Raw genomic sequence first — 15,394 nt, forward strand, 5'->3', positions numbered from 1 at the left:
TGTATTTTTAAAGCCACAAGTTTGTGGTAGTTTGTTAGACAGTAATGGAAATAAAATATCTAATATTTAAGTAGCAATTATTATATACTAGGCACCACAGGAAGCACTTTAGACACATCATTTCATTTTCTCATAAACTCTAAGAAATAGGTACCATTACTATTGCAATTTTGAGAAAAGGTAACTGAAACACAGAGAGGTTACAACATTTTCTTAAAGTCACAAAATTAATATTAGTATGGGGGCACCTGGGTGACTCAGTAGTTGAGCGTCTGCCTTTGGCTCAGGTCGTGATCCCAGGGTTCTGGAATCAAGTCCCACATCAGGCTCCCTGCAGGGGAGGGAGCCTGCTTCTCCCTCTGCCTATGTCTCTGCTTCTTTCTGTGTGTCTCTCATGAATAAATAAATAAAATTTTTGAAGAAAAAACAAACTAATATTAGTGGGACTGGAATTAGAAAGATTTCCATGTACAGAAAAGACAAAGTAATTAATGGAATCATATCTCAGAGAACTGGACAAGGGTCAAGATCATGGGTGGAAAGCTTGGTTTTAAATGTGAGAAACACCTTCACTGTTGATAATGGAAGGAGAAGGAGAGGAAAGATGTGGATGCACTTTTGTATGAGGATGGATAAAGGGGAACATCATCTACACATTCTACAATTAAGTTTTTCTATAAAGTCAGAGACAAGCTAATGGCTAAAACATGAGGCAGGGAATAAATAGGGGTGTATAGGTTATTGTGTGGGTTTTTGATGGTTGCAGGAAGAGTACAGAAAGGAGGGACTGACCAAGGTAAGTAACAGTGTTGAAAACCAAGAATCTGTAGGGTAGTGTCCAACAGGGTCGAGCCATTTTTCCCTGGAGCTCCCAGCCTTACTGGGGAAGAAAAGCTGAAGGTTGGCAGCACTTATTTGAAGATGTGAATTTCACACTGAGACATGACAGAAGGATGGAAACAATAGGGAATGAGAATATTAGTAAAGCTGTCCCACAGAAGAAGGAAATCAGAAGTGAGATAAAAGGATGAAAAACAATGAAGGGAAGATACACCAGAGACACTCCAATATACTGAAGGTCACAATGCAGGAACAGAGTGAGGATAACAAAGAGCTAGAAAGAATGCAAACAGGCTGGACGCCTGGGTGGCTCAGTTAGTTAACCATCTGCCTTCAACTCAGGTCATGATCTCAGGGTCCTAGGATGAGCTCCATGAAGGGCTGCCTGCTGAACAGGGAGTCTACTTCTCTCTCTCCCTCTTTCCCTCGCCCCTGATCATGTGCTCTTCTTTCTCTTTCAAATAAATAAATAAAATCATAAAAAAAAAGAAGAAAGAAAGCAGGCTGAACCACAATCTATAAGCCATGAATACACTGTAACTTTGGAATATAAATTATAGATTATTAAAATGAAATTGTGAAAACTGAAGTGATTCTTGATGGCAATCTGGAACAAATTACTTCGTTTTAATGAAGAGGAAATGTGAGGAAGGAGGCCAAATGGTATACTCAAAACTGGAAGCAAGTGAGTGGCAGTAAGTGGATCAATGATATTTCCCATGGCAGCGCCTGCATCTATTTTACATAATATACATTATGGTCTCAAAAAAGGACATAACTAAGACAGCATAGAGTGCACATAATATTTAAAAACTGACACTTTAAAAAATGTGTTCCTAACAATGACTGAATTTACAGTCTAATTATAAACTCAGACACAATTTGTATATCAGTGTGTATACGTAAGTGTGTGACTAAAGTATAGTTAAATGAGATGTTATCCAACAGAGGAGAATTCAGAATAACATAATAAATGTTAATACAAGTGCATTATTTTTTCTTTCATTCTCCAGAAAAGTTTCCTAAAATTATTAATTATTTATATATAAACATGTATTTATTCCCACAAGGCATTCTAGGGAAAAATTATTTACTCTGATGGACACTAGTCCATTCCAAAGCAATAATTACTAATAATGCTACCTCATACTTCTGAAACATAAATCCTTAGAGATACTTTGCTAGGTTTTAGAATGTGTGTTTGACCCAGGTAGAGAGTAGGCATATGAAAATGTAGGTAGAAGAGAAATAGCAAGACCTCTCAACAAATCTGTCCCTTTTAGATTGTGGTTTCTTGAAAAAGCTATTAAGTAAATTTAATCTGCCAAATTTAGCATATTCAAAGCCAAGAAAAATCAGTGTGAATTCATTTGGGGACATGTATTTTATTCTCTTTATATCAATATTCAAAGATGAATGCTTATATCTATATTCACATTCACATCCATATTTACATATACATATTGCCACATATATCCACATTCGTGTTCACATACATATCTAAGTATTAGAGAAATATGACCAGTGACAAGCAAAGGTGAGTAGGCCCTGTTATTTTGGGTGTGGTTATAAGTCAATTTTTCCTTCTTTCCATTAAAGAATTACAATGAATTGTACAATGAATTTAAGAATTACAATGAATGAGAAAAACAGAAACTATCTTTTAGAAAACCCCAGTAATAACTATTTTAGGCAAGATTTACCAATGGATGCTGAAATTACTGGGTAAAAGTACGTAAAAGAAACATGATATTTTCAATCTATCTCTCCTAATATATTTATTAGCTACAAAAAAGCAAAGTATTAACTTTACGGTGGTGAAACCTGACAGACACCACCTTAACCAACTGACTGAGTTTAACATCACCAGAAATAAGATGATGGGCCTGAATATAATGCACTGAGAAGGATGCTGCCCTCAGGCCCTTCAATCACAGCCACCAGAAGAGATACATTATGTGGGGATGTGAAGGTCTTGTATCTTCACAACTTCCCTATTCAAAAAACAGTTTCTCTCACCACTTTAAAGTCAGATGGAAACAAACACTTGGAAAGGGCAGGAATCCAGGCTCCTGCAAGGAGAAAGTCATGTTTAAAGAATATTCAGAGGGGTGCCTCAGTGGTTCAATGGTTGAGCGTCTGCCATTGGTTCAGGTCGTGATCCTGGGGTTCTGGGATCGAGTCCCTCTGTCTATGTCTCTGCCTGTCTCTCTGTGTCTGTCATGAATAAATAAATCAAATCAAAATCAAATCAAATCAAATCAAATGTTCAGAAGTGCTGCAAAGGGAGGGATCCAGGCACCAAAAATCCACCATGCCTATCACAACATGACTTTGCCACATTATAAGCCACTGCAAATTTTTCTAGCACATCTACCTTTTAAGAGAATCATAGCATAGCATGTGTCACAGCTCGACTAACTTAATATAATAAAGCATTACACTGAAAGGTTTGCAAAAAGCCAGGGAAAAGCACAGTACCAGTTATTACTGAAACAAAAATCCTGTTTGTGAACTAGAAAGAATATTTAGTCTTTCTTGTTGTTATTTGACTCCTGTTGAGAGAGAGAGAATTTAAGTCTGGATAAGCTGACAGCTATAGAGCTGAGATAATTCTATCATTTTGGAGGCTATAAATGATTTTTTGCTGTCAATCTCAGGTAAATAACAAATACTTCTAAAATATGTCACATCTTTTGGACAGCACAACTAAGATAAAGCAAAGTCCAAACTTGCCAGAGAAAATTCTATCAGAATGTATAAAAATTAAGAGATCACTAAAAACTTTCAAACTTTCCTGTCAATAGCTATGGAACTGGAGAGAAAGGTCCACAGTAATAAGACACTGAAGATTCCCTTGACCATACCTTGAAGAAAAAGTCCATTGCCTATGGCTTCCTAGTAAATAAAATGAGGCATAATAGAGATTAGAGATGAGAGGTTAGATTAGAGAGAGTTACCTACTTGAAGCTATTATAAGATTGTTATATCAAGAATTAATGACATCCTGCTTCAGGGCGATAGAAGAACTGAGTTTGTGATTACATAGTTAAACCCTGGGCAGCTAGACTGCTAAATGAACATCTGTAAATGGTAAAGCTGCATTTTTACTAATTTACACTGGCCATCTCAGGCAAATTGATAACTTGGCAGTTAGTCACATGTTGGGCCTACGATGAAAAGTATTAAACCTCAGATAGCAAAAATCACAGAAACTCAAGTCATTCCGTGAAGGCAGCATTTTATACCAAAAGAGACTAAAAAAACCTTTAAAGGTAGAAAAGAGCAATCCCTCCCTATATAAAGACCTACTCCTTTCCCCGCACATAAAGCCCACCACTATTGCCACAAAGAGTCCACTTAAAGCCATCATGGGAAGCCAAAAGCAACTCTCCATCATATATATAGAACTGAACGTTACACCTTATTTCTGGCCAAGTTACTGGCTCACCTGACAGCTTTCTTGGCCCTGACTTTGTCCCAAGAATAATGTCCCATATTTGCACTTCTTCTACTCTCCCAACCAAGGACTGCTCTCTGGCTATTTTTGTTTCTCCAGACTTCCTTCAAGAATTAAATGAGCCCTCCACTAACTTCTGATCATGGTAATCAGTTGCTAGGTCCCACCTAGAAAGCCATACCTAGGTTTTCTTGGGACAGACCGTAGCTTGAACCTTGATATTTCTGCTATACATGTTGGTAAATATATAAGCAAAAGGCAATCAAACTCCCTTATTTTTTTTAAGATTTTATTTATTTATTTGAGAGAGAGAGAGAAAGCATGAGCAGGGGGAGGGGCAGAGGGAGAAGCAGGCTCCTTGCTAAGCATGGAGCCCAATGTGGGGTTCAATCCTAGGACCCTGAGATCATGACCTGAGCCAGACACAGACACTTAACCAACTTAGCCACCCAGGCACCCTTCAAACTCCCTTATTACAAAGTGTTAAGGACAAGTGATTTTTTTTTAACCAATTAACAATGATATAACAAGTTTCTGTAAGTCAGTTATCACACTTTAAAAAACAAAAATTGACATCCTCTATTTGACGATCTATGTAATAACTGGGCATATTCTTCAATCATTCCTCTTTTAATTCATGTTTTTAGATAAATTGAGAGGCTATAAAGAGCCACAAGCTCTGACCAAAGGGGTAAGATTTATACATATTAATATAAGCCTTTGACATTTAATAGGATAAGACTTATTTCGTGAACATAATATAGTAATAAGCTAAAATCGCTTTATCATTATTTCTTCCAAAAGTAAATCTAGCCAAAATTAGGGTCTTCTTGAATCCCAACCAGAGAATTTCTACTAATGGAAAAATTGTAAGATCCTTTGCAATGGGAAAATGTCTCTTCAATAAATGGTATTGGGAAAACTGGAAAACTACATGCAAAAGAATGAAACTGGACTACTTTCTTATACCGTACACAAAAATAAACTCAAAATGGATTAAGACCTAAATATGAAACCTGAAACAATAAAAATCCTAGAAGAGAGCACAGGCAGTAACTTCTGTGACATCGGCTGTAGCAACTTTTTTCTAGATAGGTCCCCTGCCACAAGGGAAATAAAAGCAAAAATAAATATTGGGACTACATTAAAATGAAAAGCTTCTACACAGTGAAGGAAATAATCAACAAAACTAAAAGGCAACCTATAGAATAGAAGAAGATATCTGCAAATGACTTATCTGATAGAGAGACAAAGGAAAACTATAAGAGACTCTTAGCCTAGGAAACAAACCGAGGGATGCTAGAGGGGAGATGGGTGGGGGGATGGGGTTACTAGGTAATAGGCATTAAGAAGGGCACATGATGTAATGAGCACTGCGTGTTAAATGCAACTGATGAATCACTGAACTCTATCCCTGAAACTAAAAATACATGATATGTTAACTAAACTGAATTTAAATAAAGAATTTTTAAAAGTTTAGAAACATGAAAAAATCATGGAGGCAATAGGTATGTTTACTATTTAGGATGACACAAAGCAATGAGGTTCAAAAAAGAAGAATGAGCAAGATACCATTATATGTGTGTAGCTGACCTGGGTAAAAGAGACCTTGCCGAAAGACTGGAATCCAGTAGTAAGGGCAAGGGACAGGGTGGGGTGGGGGCAGTGCCCACAGCTCCTCTACTCTATATATCAGTCTTCCTAGGAACCTTGTGTAAAACGCAAGGTCAATCCTCATTTCCAATCTCACACACACTCACAATCTCTCCCGTAATTATAGTGAGGATGCTGGAAATGGGTTACTGGCAATAGTTATAAATGTTTCTACTTTAATATTGGTTAGGAATTTCAATTACAATCAAGTAAATGAACTTACTTCGAGAAAGATTCTCAAGGGCTTTTCCCAGCTTCTTGCTCTCTTGAAGGATGTGGTTCAATTCATCAAAATCACGGCTTTCTGGTTTAATTCGCCAGTTCCACTTAGGATGATCTACTGACCTTGGCACTATGTTTTAAAAAAAATGATTACTTCATAAGCATGCTACATAATGATAAAAAATTTAGTACTCATCATTATGTGAGAGACTGCATCAGGATCAATGTACAGAATAAAAATTTTTGTCTTGGAAATAGTATTCTTATGAGTAAACAGAAGGAAGTTACAAACTGGGTTTTAAGAAATGTTTTAACTGAACTAGTAAAGGGAAGTGTGTTTATAGAAAAAAGAAAACTCAGGTACTGATTTAAAACTAATAATTTCTATAACTTAGAAAAAAACACAAAAGTAAACTATATTTTATATCACATATTAACAGCTTAAAAATAATTACTAACTCCTTCAGCAGCAATTAGTAAATATTTTTAAGACATTTTGCTGTCTTCTGATAAACCAGAAGACTGAACACATCTATGCTCAACTTCCCTTAAATGCTTACTAAAACTGTATTAAAGAAATTTTTTTTTTGGTCAAATAATTAGTTGAACAAGAAGAGAAGATGTTATAAGGCAATAAACAGCAAATCTTTTTTGGAAGATGCAGTATAAATTGAGGAGTGGTGGCTGCATTTAGTAAAGTAGAGAATGCTGAAGTCTGGTCCCTGAGGAGAGAGATGCTCAAAAAGGTGGACATTTCATAACATTTCAACATTCAAGCAATCAATCAAGGAGGACAAATGTCAAAGTAATAAGGATATAAAAATTTGTTTTTCAGATTGGAAGGATCCATTAAATGTCCAGAACAATTCAAGGCATATTATCATAGAATTTTACAACAGTGGCAATAAAGAAAAGATCTTACAAGCTTCCAGAGACAAACACAGCAATCAAGTTCTCATCAGACTTCTCAATAGCTACACTTGCCCCTAAAGACACAAGAGAAATTCCTTCAAAACTCCAACTGAAAATTACTTCTAACTTAGAATTTTATACCCAATTGAGGAACCAATCAAGTTTCTTGTAAGGATTCAAACATTTATCTTGTAATTATTCTTTTTCAGAAAGCTTATAGTGCAGAGACTCCACCAAAAGGAATAAATAAACCCAAAAGTGGAAAGACTTGGGATTCGGGAACAGGTGGTCCTCCACAAGAAGGAGGAAAAGAGAATCCCCAGAATGGTAGTGAAGGATGGTCTCAGAAGGCTGTTGAGAAAAAGGCTAGAAACCAAGAATCCAAGATTAGAGCAAGAAGACAAAGGGCTGCAGAAGAGAGGTCTCTAATTTTTCGTAGTGAAATAAAATATAAATAAAATAAGATCAAAGTTAGAATTATTTGATGTATTTGAGCATACTGAGTATTGAATGCTTGAAGGCAACATTTGGTGAAACATTAGTGAGGGGTACACAGAAAACAAAGCAAAGAGAAAAATAAGACAACCATTAGTTCTAGAAACAAATTAATATTTGGATACCAACAGATCTATTGTGAAAAATGCTAATGAATATAGTCATAATATTGATGTAGAGTATATATTCAACATTTCAAATACTTGCATGATTGCACTGTGGGGATGAGATGGGACTGAGGTATGAAGCCACAAAGTCTTAGAAGGAGGTCAAGAGATGATGCTTCAAATTTAAAAAGTAAAAGGGAACTGTGTAAGTTACTTGTATGTTTGGATATGTAAACTTGTGTACCAAAAAGAACATCTAAAAGAGTTAAAAGTGGCTCCAAAGCCTATACTACTACTTTACTTTCCAAAGCATACTTTTTGTTGTTTTTATTAAAATAATTTTTAAAGATATTATATGATAATGCTATATAGCAAAGGCAATCTCAGACTAGTGAAATATTTTTTCTGCCATCTTCAAAAAAAGTAATCGGAAATATTTACTATAATAAAAATATACTGAACCTCTGACCCAGAAATCTTATGTCTGGTAAATTGTCACAAAGAAATGAGAACACCTATACTTATGTAGGTATGTACAAGGTTGTTTATTTTATCAGATATAGCAAGATATTTCAATTAGTAGTTTGTGGCGGCAAAACTCTATAAATAATCTAACTGTCCTTCCACAGGGGAATAAATAAATTATGGCACATTCACAGCATGCTACAGTATGCACAAAGTATAAGATTAGCATGAATATACATCCACAGTACATTCTAAAATAAATAAAAACAAATTGCTCAAGAATGTATATAGTTGAAACCAGTTTTATAAAATAGCAAAACAACTCACACATATTTTATATGCTAGTTTTAGAAAGAAAAGGATGTAAAAGGATGCCAACTCTTTCAAAGGATGTGAAAATATATAAACGATTTCTGAGGAAGTAGAATTTGAGGGCCTGAAAGAAGGGAGAAATATTAAGAATTTAAATTTTATTAACTTTTTTTGAATATAAATCTCCTTTACTTCTCCTCTAAAAGATTTAATTTGGAGATCCCTGGGTGGCTCAGTTTAGCACCTGCCTTCGGCCCAGGGCATGGTCTTGGAGTCCTGGGATCGATTCCTGCATCAGGCTCCCTGCTTGGAGCCTGCTTCTCCCTCTGCCTGTGTCTCTGCCTTTCTCTTTCTCTCTGTGTGTGTCGCTCATGAATAAATAAATAAAATCTTTAAATTAATTAATTAATTAATTAATTAATTAATTAATTAAAACTAGAAGATTTCATTTGCTTTTACATACTTTATTAAATGTAGGGCTACTTTGCTTTGAATGTGATACAATGCTGCAACTGAACATGACAGGCAAGGAACCTGCTCTAGGCAGTTTACATTTTTACAAGAATATTATACTCAAAAAAAGTCTAAATCAATTAAACATTCTTGAGAATATGAGTGAGTAGATCTACTTAAAGCTCAATGTTACTGCTGAAATGAACATGACATTCATTAGGATTAATAGCCAGAAAGATCAGATAAAAAGTTTGACTTTAATTCTTACCTTTTCCTCATTTTGTTAGTAACACATACTTACATACATTAAGTAACATTTGAATGACAAAATTCCTTACATGATTTGGATTCTGGTGATGGTGGAGAAATGTTAGACACAGCAAGGTCACTTTTTGATTTTTTAGGCTTCTTTGCATTTAATTGCCAAGGTTTATCATAGCTTCTGAAATCCCTTCTTGTTCCTTTATGTTCTGTTAAGACAAACAAAAAATATATATACAGATATATTCAACAATAAGTGATTTCAAGATTGACCAAAATCTAAATCTGTGAAGTCATTAGATATCCCTGGCAAAAGCTATAGGTCACCTCACACCAAAAATAATGCAAATATTCAAAAGTATTCCTTGCTTAATTTCCCCTGTAAATTTTAGTTTTGAATTTGACATGATTCAATTTGTATATTAATACGATTAAGATCGTGTTAAATTGTAAAAGGCTTCCAGAAAGACTCTTTAAGGCATGGGATTACCATTACTTAAAATAACATTCTTTAAATGGGTAGTATTAGTAAAGCCCTGTATTCTAATGAAAACATTGGGGCACCTGAATGGCTCATCTGGCTCTTGGTTTCAGCCAGGTCCCTACCCTATGGGTGGTGGGATTGAGCCAGTGCTGGGCTCTGCGCTCAGTGGGGAATCTGCTTAAAGATTTTCTTTCTCTGCCCCTCCCCCCTCTCTAAGGTAAATAGATAAATATTTTAAAAAATAATAAATCAACAAATAAAAATAAACACATAAACTTTACTCATCTTATTTTATCTTATCTATTATTCACTGACATGTTAAACCACTGACAGTCACCTACATCTCTGCCCTAGCATCACTCATTTTTTTCCACTTCTCTACTCAAGAAAGGGTAATTCAACCAACTTTGTTAAAAGTTATAGCTCACCTTCAAAGGTGGTCAAAGTCATACCAATTCCCAAATTAAATGAGCTTTCCAAGAGGTCACCCCTCCTGACATCTTTGACAAGCATTTCATATTTTTAGACAGGCCTATCTGTGGGATATTTTCCTCTCTGACCCTCAGGCCCTACATTCTCCTCATCTCCATATCCCCTATTTGACTCTTCCTCCTCTGTCTCATTCACTGCTTCCTCATCTTTCTCTTTCCTCCATGTGACATTCCTGAGAGTTTAGAGCTTCCTTCTGCCTTCTTGTTTAGTTATAAGTGTGGGCAGCCTGGGTGGCTCAGTGGGTTAGTGCCGCCTTCAGCCCAGGGCCTGATCCCGGAGACCTGGGATCGAGTCCTGCATCAGGCTTCCTGCATGGAGCCTGTTTTTCCCTCTGCCTGTGTCTCTGCCTCTCTCTCTCTCTCTTTCTCTCTCTCTGTGTCTCTCATGAATAAATAAATAAAATCTTTAAAAAAATAAATAAAATAAAGTTATAAGTTGTCAGATTATCCTATCTTTATGAATGCCTCATCAATCTTTCTCTAGCCACCCACTTGTAAATACCAAATAGACATCATTAAACATTATATGGATTCCTCATATTTATATTTGAAGGTTGTACTAAACCAGCTGTTACCTAATTTTACTACCTAATTTTACTACATGCCATTTATGCCAAAAGAGCCATAAATACTCTAAAACTCTAGAACAGAAATGTCAGTCTGGTCTGCCAGAATGCAGGACATGTTTCTACAGATAGGAATAAGACATAAGATTAAGACGTAAAATAGGCAAACCAGAAAAGGACTGGAAGATTTCTAGGCATTCATGATACTTGCCCCTACATCAGAGTTCTCCATTCCTGTTGTTCTATGAGAATCTGTCTTTCTATATCCATCCCAGGACCATAATATCTTGCAGTGCTACATGGCTAAAGGAAAGGAATCCTGGTCATAAAACAGAGCATTTCACGATACAAAGAAAAGGGCTAAAAAGAACAAGGGAATAGTATGTGGCTTTTTTACTTTTCCACTACAGGCATGAAGGAAAATCCACATTAATTTAAATAATCTAGCAATGATACTGTTCTTATTTAGTTGGTTGAAAACAGGATGAGACAAAGTTACTCATGAGTATAGCAGAGACCCATAGGATTGAACTGATAATGGAATTTTAGTGGTAATCATGATTTCATCTGTCTCTCTAAAATTTTTGAAAGGGATCCAAATTGTTCCAAGCTATATGTTGAGGGGACAAAGAAGAATCCATCTATCCTATTAATTGGCAAACCGAAAACTAGATGGAATCCCCTTCATCATTTAAATTTGAATAAATGGAAAAAATATCATTCTACAAAAATTTCCGTATGAAAAGCAAGAATGTATCATTCAAGATACAAAGAAAAATCATAGTTTTAGAAAAGATTTACTCTGGAAAACCTTTAAATTTTAGGATGTGGCTAATTGCCTTCTTAATAAGAATAAACAAAATGGATTCTATGAAACAAGAAATGTGAGAGGAGGTAGATTAATCAACCAATCTACAATAAAATAGAACAGCAGACAGAAATGAATAAAGAAGATAAGGAAATACTGACAATAAACCAAAATGCGATACCAGCATTTAAATTTGTTTTCAAAACCACAGAGAGAAAAGTGATACTGCAGAAAACTGAATTAGTGACACAGCATGCTTGACAAATTAGGCAGTAAAGAAAGGCAAATATAATGTGAAATTAAATGGGAGGAAGGAAGAATAGCAAAGCAAACTCAATTTACAGGTGGTTGATTTTCCTGAAGAAGAAATAGAAAACAAATATAATAGAAGAGATAATTAAGTACACAAGAGAAAAATAGTTTTAGGCTGAAGATCTGGATTTGCCATTTGAGAAGATTCACTGAATATAAGAAAAAAATTTAAAGGAAAAAGATAATCGTCAAGATATTTTCCCAGTAGAACTTATCAACATCAGAAATAAAGAAAAAAAAAAAACCCACATTCTTCTCAAGTGCACATGGAACTTTTTCCAGAATAGACCACATACTGGGTCACAAATCGGGTCTGAACCGATACCAAAAGATTGGGATCGTCCCCTGCATATTCTCAGACCATAAGGCCTTGAAATTAGAACTCAATCACAAGAAGAAGTTTGGAAGGACCTCAAACACGTGGAGGTTAAGGACCATCCTGCTAAAAGATAAAAGGGTCAACCAGGAAATTAAGGAAGAATTAAAAAGATTCATGGAAACTAATGAGAATGAAGATACAACTGTTCAAAATCTTTGGGATGCAGCAAAAGCAGTCCTGAGGGGGAAATACATCGGAATACAACAAGCATCCATTCAAAAACTGGAAAGAACTCAAATACAAAAGCTAACCTTACACATAAAGGAGCTAGAGAAGAAGCAGCAAATCGACCCGATGCCCCGCAGAAGAAGAGAATTAAAATTTGATCAGAACTCAACGAAATTGAGACCAGAAGAACTGTGGAACAGATCAATAGAACCAGGAGTTGGTTCTTTGAAAGAATTAATAAGATAGAAAAACCATTAGCCAACCTTATTAAAAAGAAGAGAGAGAAGACTCAAATTAATAAAATCATGAATGAGAAAGGAGAGATCACTACCAACACCAAGGAAATACAAATGATTTTAAAAACATATTATGAACAGCTCTACGCCAATAAATTAGGCAATCTAGAAGAAATGGACGCATTCCTGGAAAGCCACAAACTACCAAAACTGGAGCAGGAAGAAATAGAAAACCTGAACAGGCCAATAACCAGGGAGGAAATTGAAGAAGTCATCAAAAACCTCCCAAGACACAAGAGTCCAGGGCCAGATGGCTTCCCAGGGGAATTCTATCAAACGTTTAAAGAAGAAATCATACCTATTCTACTAAAGCTGTTTGGAAAGATAGAAAGAGATGGAGTACTTCCAAATTCATTCTATGAGGCCAGCATCACCTTAATTCCAAAACCAGACAAAGACCCCACCAAAAAGGAGAATTACAGACCAATATCCCTGATTAACATGGATGCAAAAATTCTCAACAAGATACTAGCCAATAGGATCCAACAACACATTAAGAAAATTATTCACCATGACCAAGTAGGATTTATCCCCGGGACACAAGGCTGGTTCAACACTCGTAAAACAATCAATGTGATTCATCATATCAGGAAGAGAAAACCCAAGAACCATATGATCCTCTCATTAGATGCAGAGAAAGCATTTGACAAAATACAGTATCCATTCCTGATCAAAACTCTTCAGAGTGTAGGGATAGAGGGAACTTCCTCGACATCTTAAAAGCCATCTACGAAAAGCCCACAGCAAATATCATTCTCAATGGGGAAGCACTGGGAGCCTTTCCCCTAAGATCAGGAACAAGACAGGGATGTCCACTCTCACCACTGCTATTCAACATAGTATTGGAAGTCCTAGCCTCAGCAATCAGACAACAAAAAGACATTAAAGGCATTCAAATTGGCAAAGAAGAAGTCAAACTCTCCCTCTTCACCAATGACATGATACTCTACATAGAAAACCCAAAAGCCTCCACCCCAAGATTGCTAGAACTCATACAGCAATTTGCGTGGCAGGATACAAAATCAATGCCCAGAAATCAATGGCATTCCTATACACTAACAAGAGACTGAAGAAAGAGAAATTAAGGAGTCAATCCCATTTACAATTGCACCCAAAAGCATAAGATACCTAGGAATAAACCTAACCAAAGAGGTAAAGGATCTATACCCTAAAAACTATAGAACACTTCTGAAAGAAATTGAGGAAGACACAAAGAGATGGAAAAATATTCCATGCTCATGGATTGGCAGAATTAATATTGTGAAAATGTCAATGTTACCCAGGGCAATTTACACGTTCAATGCAATCCCTATCAAAATACCATGGACTTTCTTCAGAGACTTAGAACAAATTATTTTAAGATTTGTGTGGAATCAGAAAAGACCCCAAATAGCCAGGGGAATTTTAAAAAAGAAAACCATATCTGGGGGCATCACAATGCCAGATTTCAGGTTGTACTACAAAGCTGTGGTCATCAAGACAGTGTGGTAGTGGCACAAAAACAGACACATAGATCAATGGAACAGAATAGAGAACCCAGAAGTAGACCCTGAACTTTATGGTCAACTAATATTCGATAAAGGAGGAAGGACGATCCACTGGAAGAAAGACAGTCTCTTCAATAAATGGTGCTGGGAAAATTGGGCATCCACATGCAGAAGAATGAAACTAGACCACTCTCTTGCACCATACACAAAGATAAACTCAAAATGGATGAAAGATCTAAACGTGAGACAAGATTCCATCAAAATCCTAGAGGAGAACACAGGCAACACCCTTTTTGAACTTAGCCACAGTAACTTCTTGCAAGATACATCCACGAAAGCAAAAGAAACAAAAGCAAAAATGAACTATTGGGACTTCATCAAGATAAGAAGCTTTTGCACAGCAAAGGATACAGTCAACAAAACTCAAAGACAACCTACAGAATGGGAGAAGATATTTGCAAATAACATATCAGATAAAGGGCTAGTTTCCAAAATCTATAAAGAACTTATTAAACTCAACAGCAAAGAAACAAACAATCCAATCATGAAATGGGCAAAAGACATGAAGAGAAATCTCACAGAGGAAGACATAGACATGGCCAACATGCACATGAGAAAATGCTCTGCATCACTTGCCATCAGGGAAATACAAATCAAAACCACAATGAGATACCACTCACACCAGTGAGAATGGGGAAAATTAACAAGGCAGGAAACAACAAATGTTGGAGAGGATGCGGAGAAAAGGGAACTCTCTTACACTGTTGGTGGGAATGTGAACTGGTGCAGCCACTCTGGAAAACTGTGTGGAGGTTCCTCAAAGAATTAAAAATAGACCTGCCCTACGACCCAGCAATTGCACTGTTAGGGATTTACCCCAAAGATTCAGATACAATGAAATGCCGGGACACCTGCACCCTGATGTTTCTAGCAGCCATGTCCACAATAGCCAAACTGTGGAAGGAGCCTCGGTGCCCATCGAAAGATGAATGGATAAAGAAGATGTGGTTTATGTATACAATGGAATATTCCTCAGCCATTAGAAACGACAAATACCCACCATTTGCTTCAACGTGGATGGAACTGGAGGGTATTATGCTGAGTGAAGTAAGTCAATCGGAGAAGGACAAACAGTGTATGTTCTCATTCATTTGGGGAATATGAATAATAGTGAAAGGGAATAGAAGGGAAGGGAGAAGAAATGTGTCGGAAATATCAGAAAG

General features: G+C 36.2%; 1 protein-coding gene across 1 annotated transcript in view; it reads right to left on the minus strand.

Annotated features, from left to right (window-relative positions):
• The window catches only part of CUNH8orf34 (chromosome unknown C8orf34 homolog), a 378,334-nt gene that overhangs the window by 279,546 nt on the left and 83,394 nt on the right, over nt 1–15,394 (minus strand). Inside the window, 2 exon segments of the mRNA XM_055318190.1 lie at nt 6,177–6,305; nt 9,258–9,389. Of these exon segments, the coding sequence (XP_055174165.1) occupies nt 6,177–6,305; nt 9,258–9,389 (261 nt within the window).

Source organism: Nyctereutes procyonoides, unplaced genomic scaffold (genome assembly GCF_905146905.1).
Source record: "Nyctereutes procyonoides isolate TBG_1078 unplaced genomic scaffold, NYPRO_anot_genome, whole genome shotgun sequence".
Taxonomy (NCBI): Eukaryota; Metazoa; Chordata; class Mammalia; order Carnivora; family Canidae; genus Nyctereutes; species Nyctereutes procyonoides.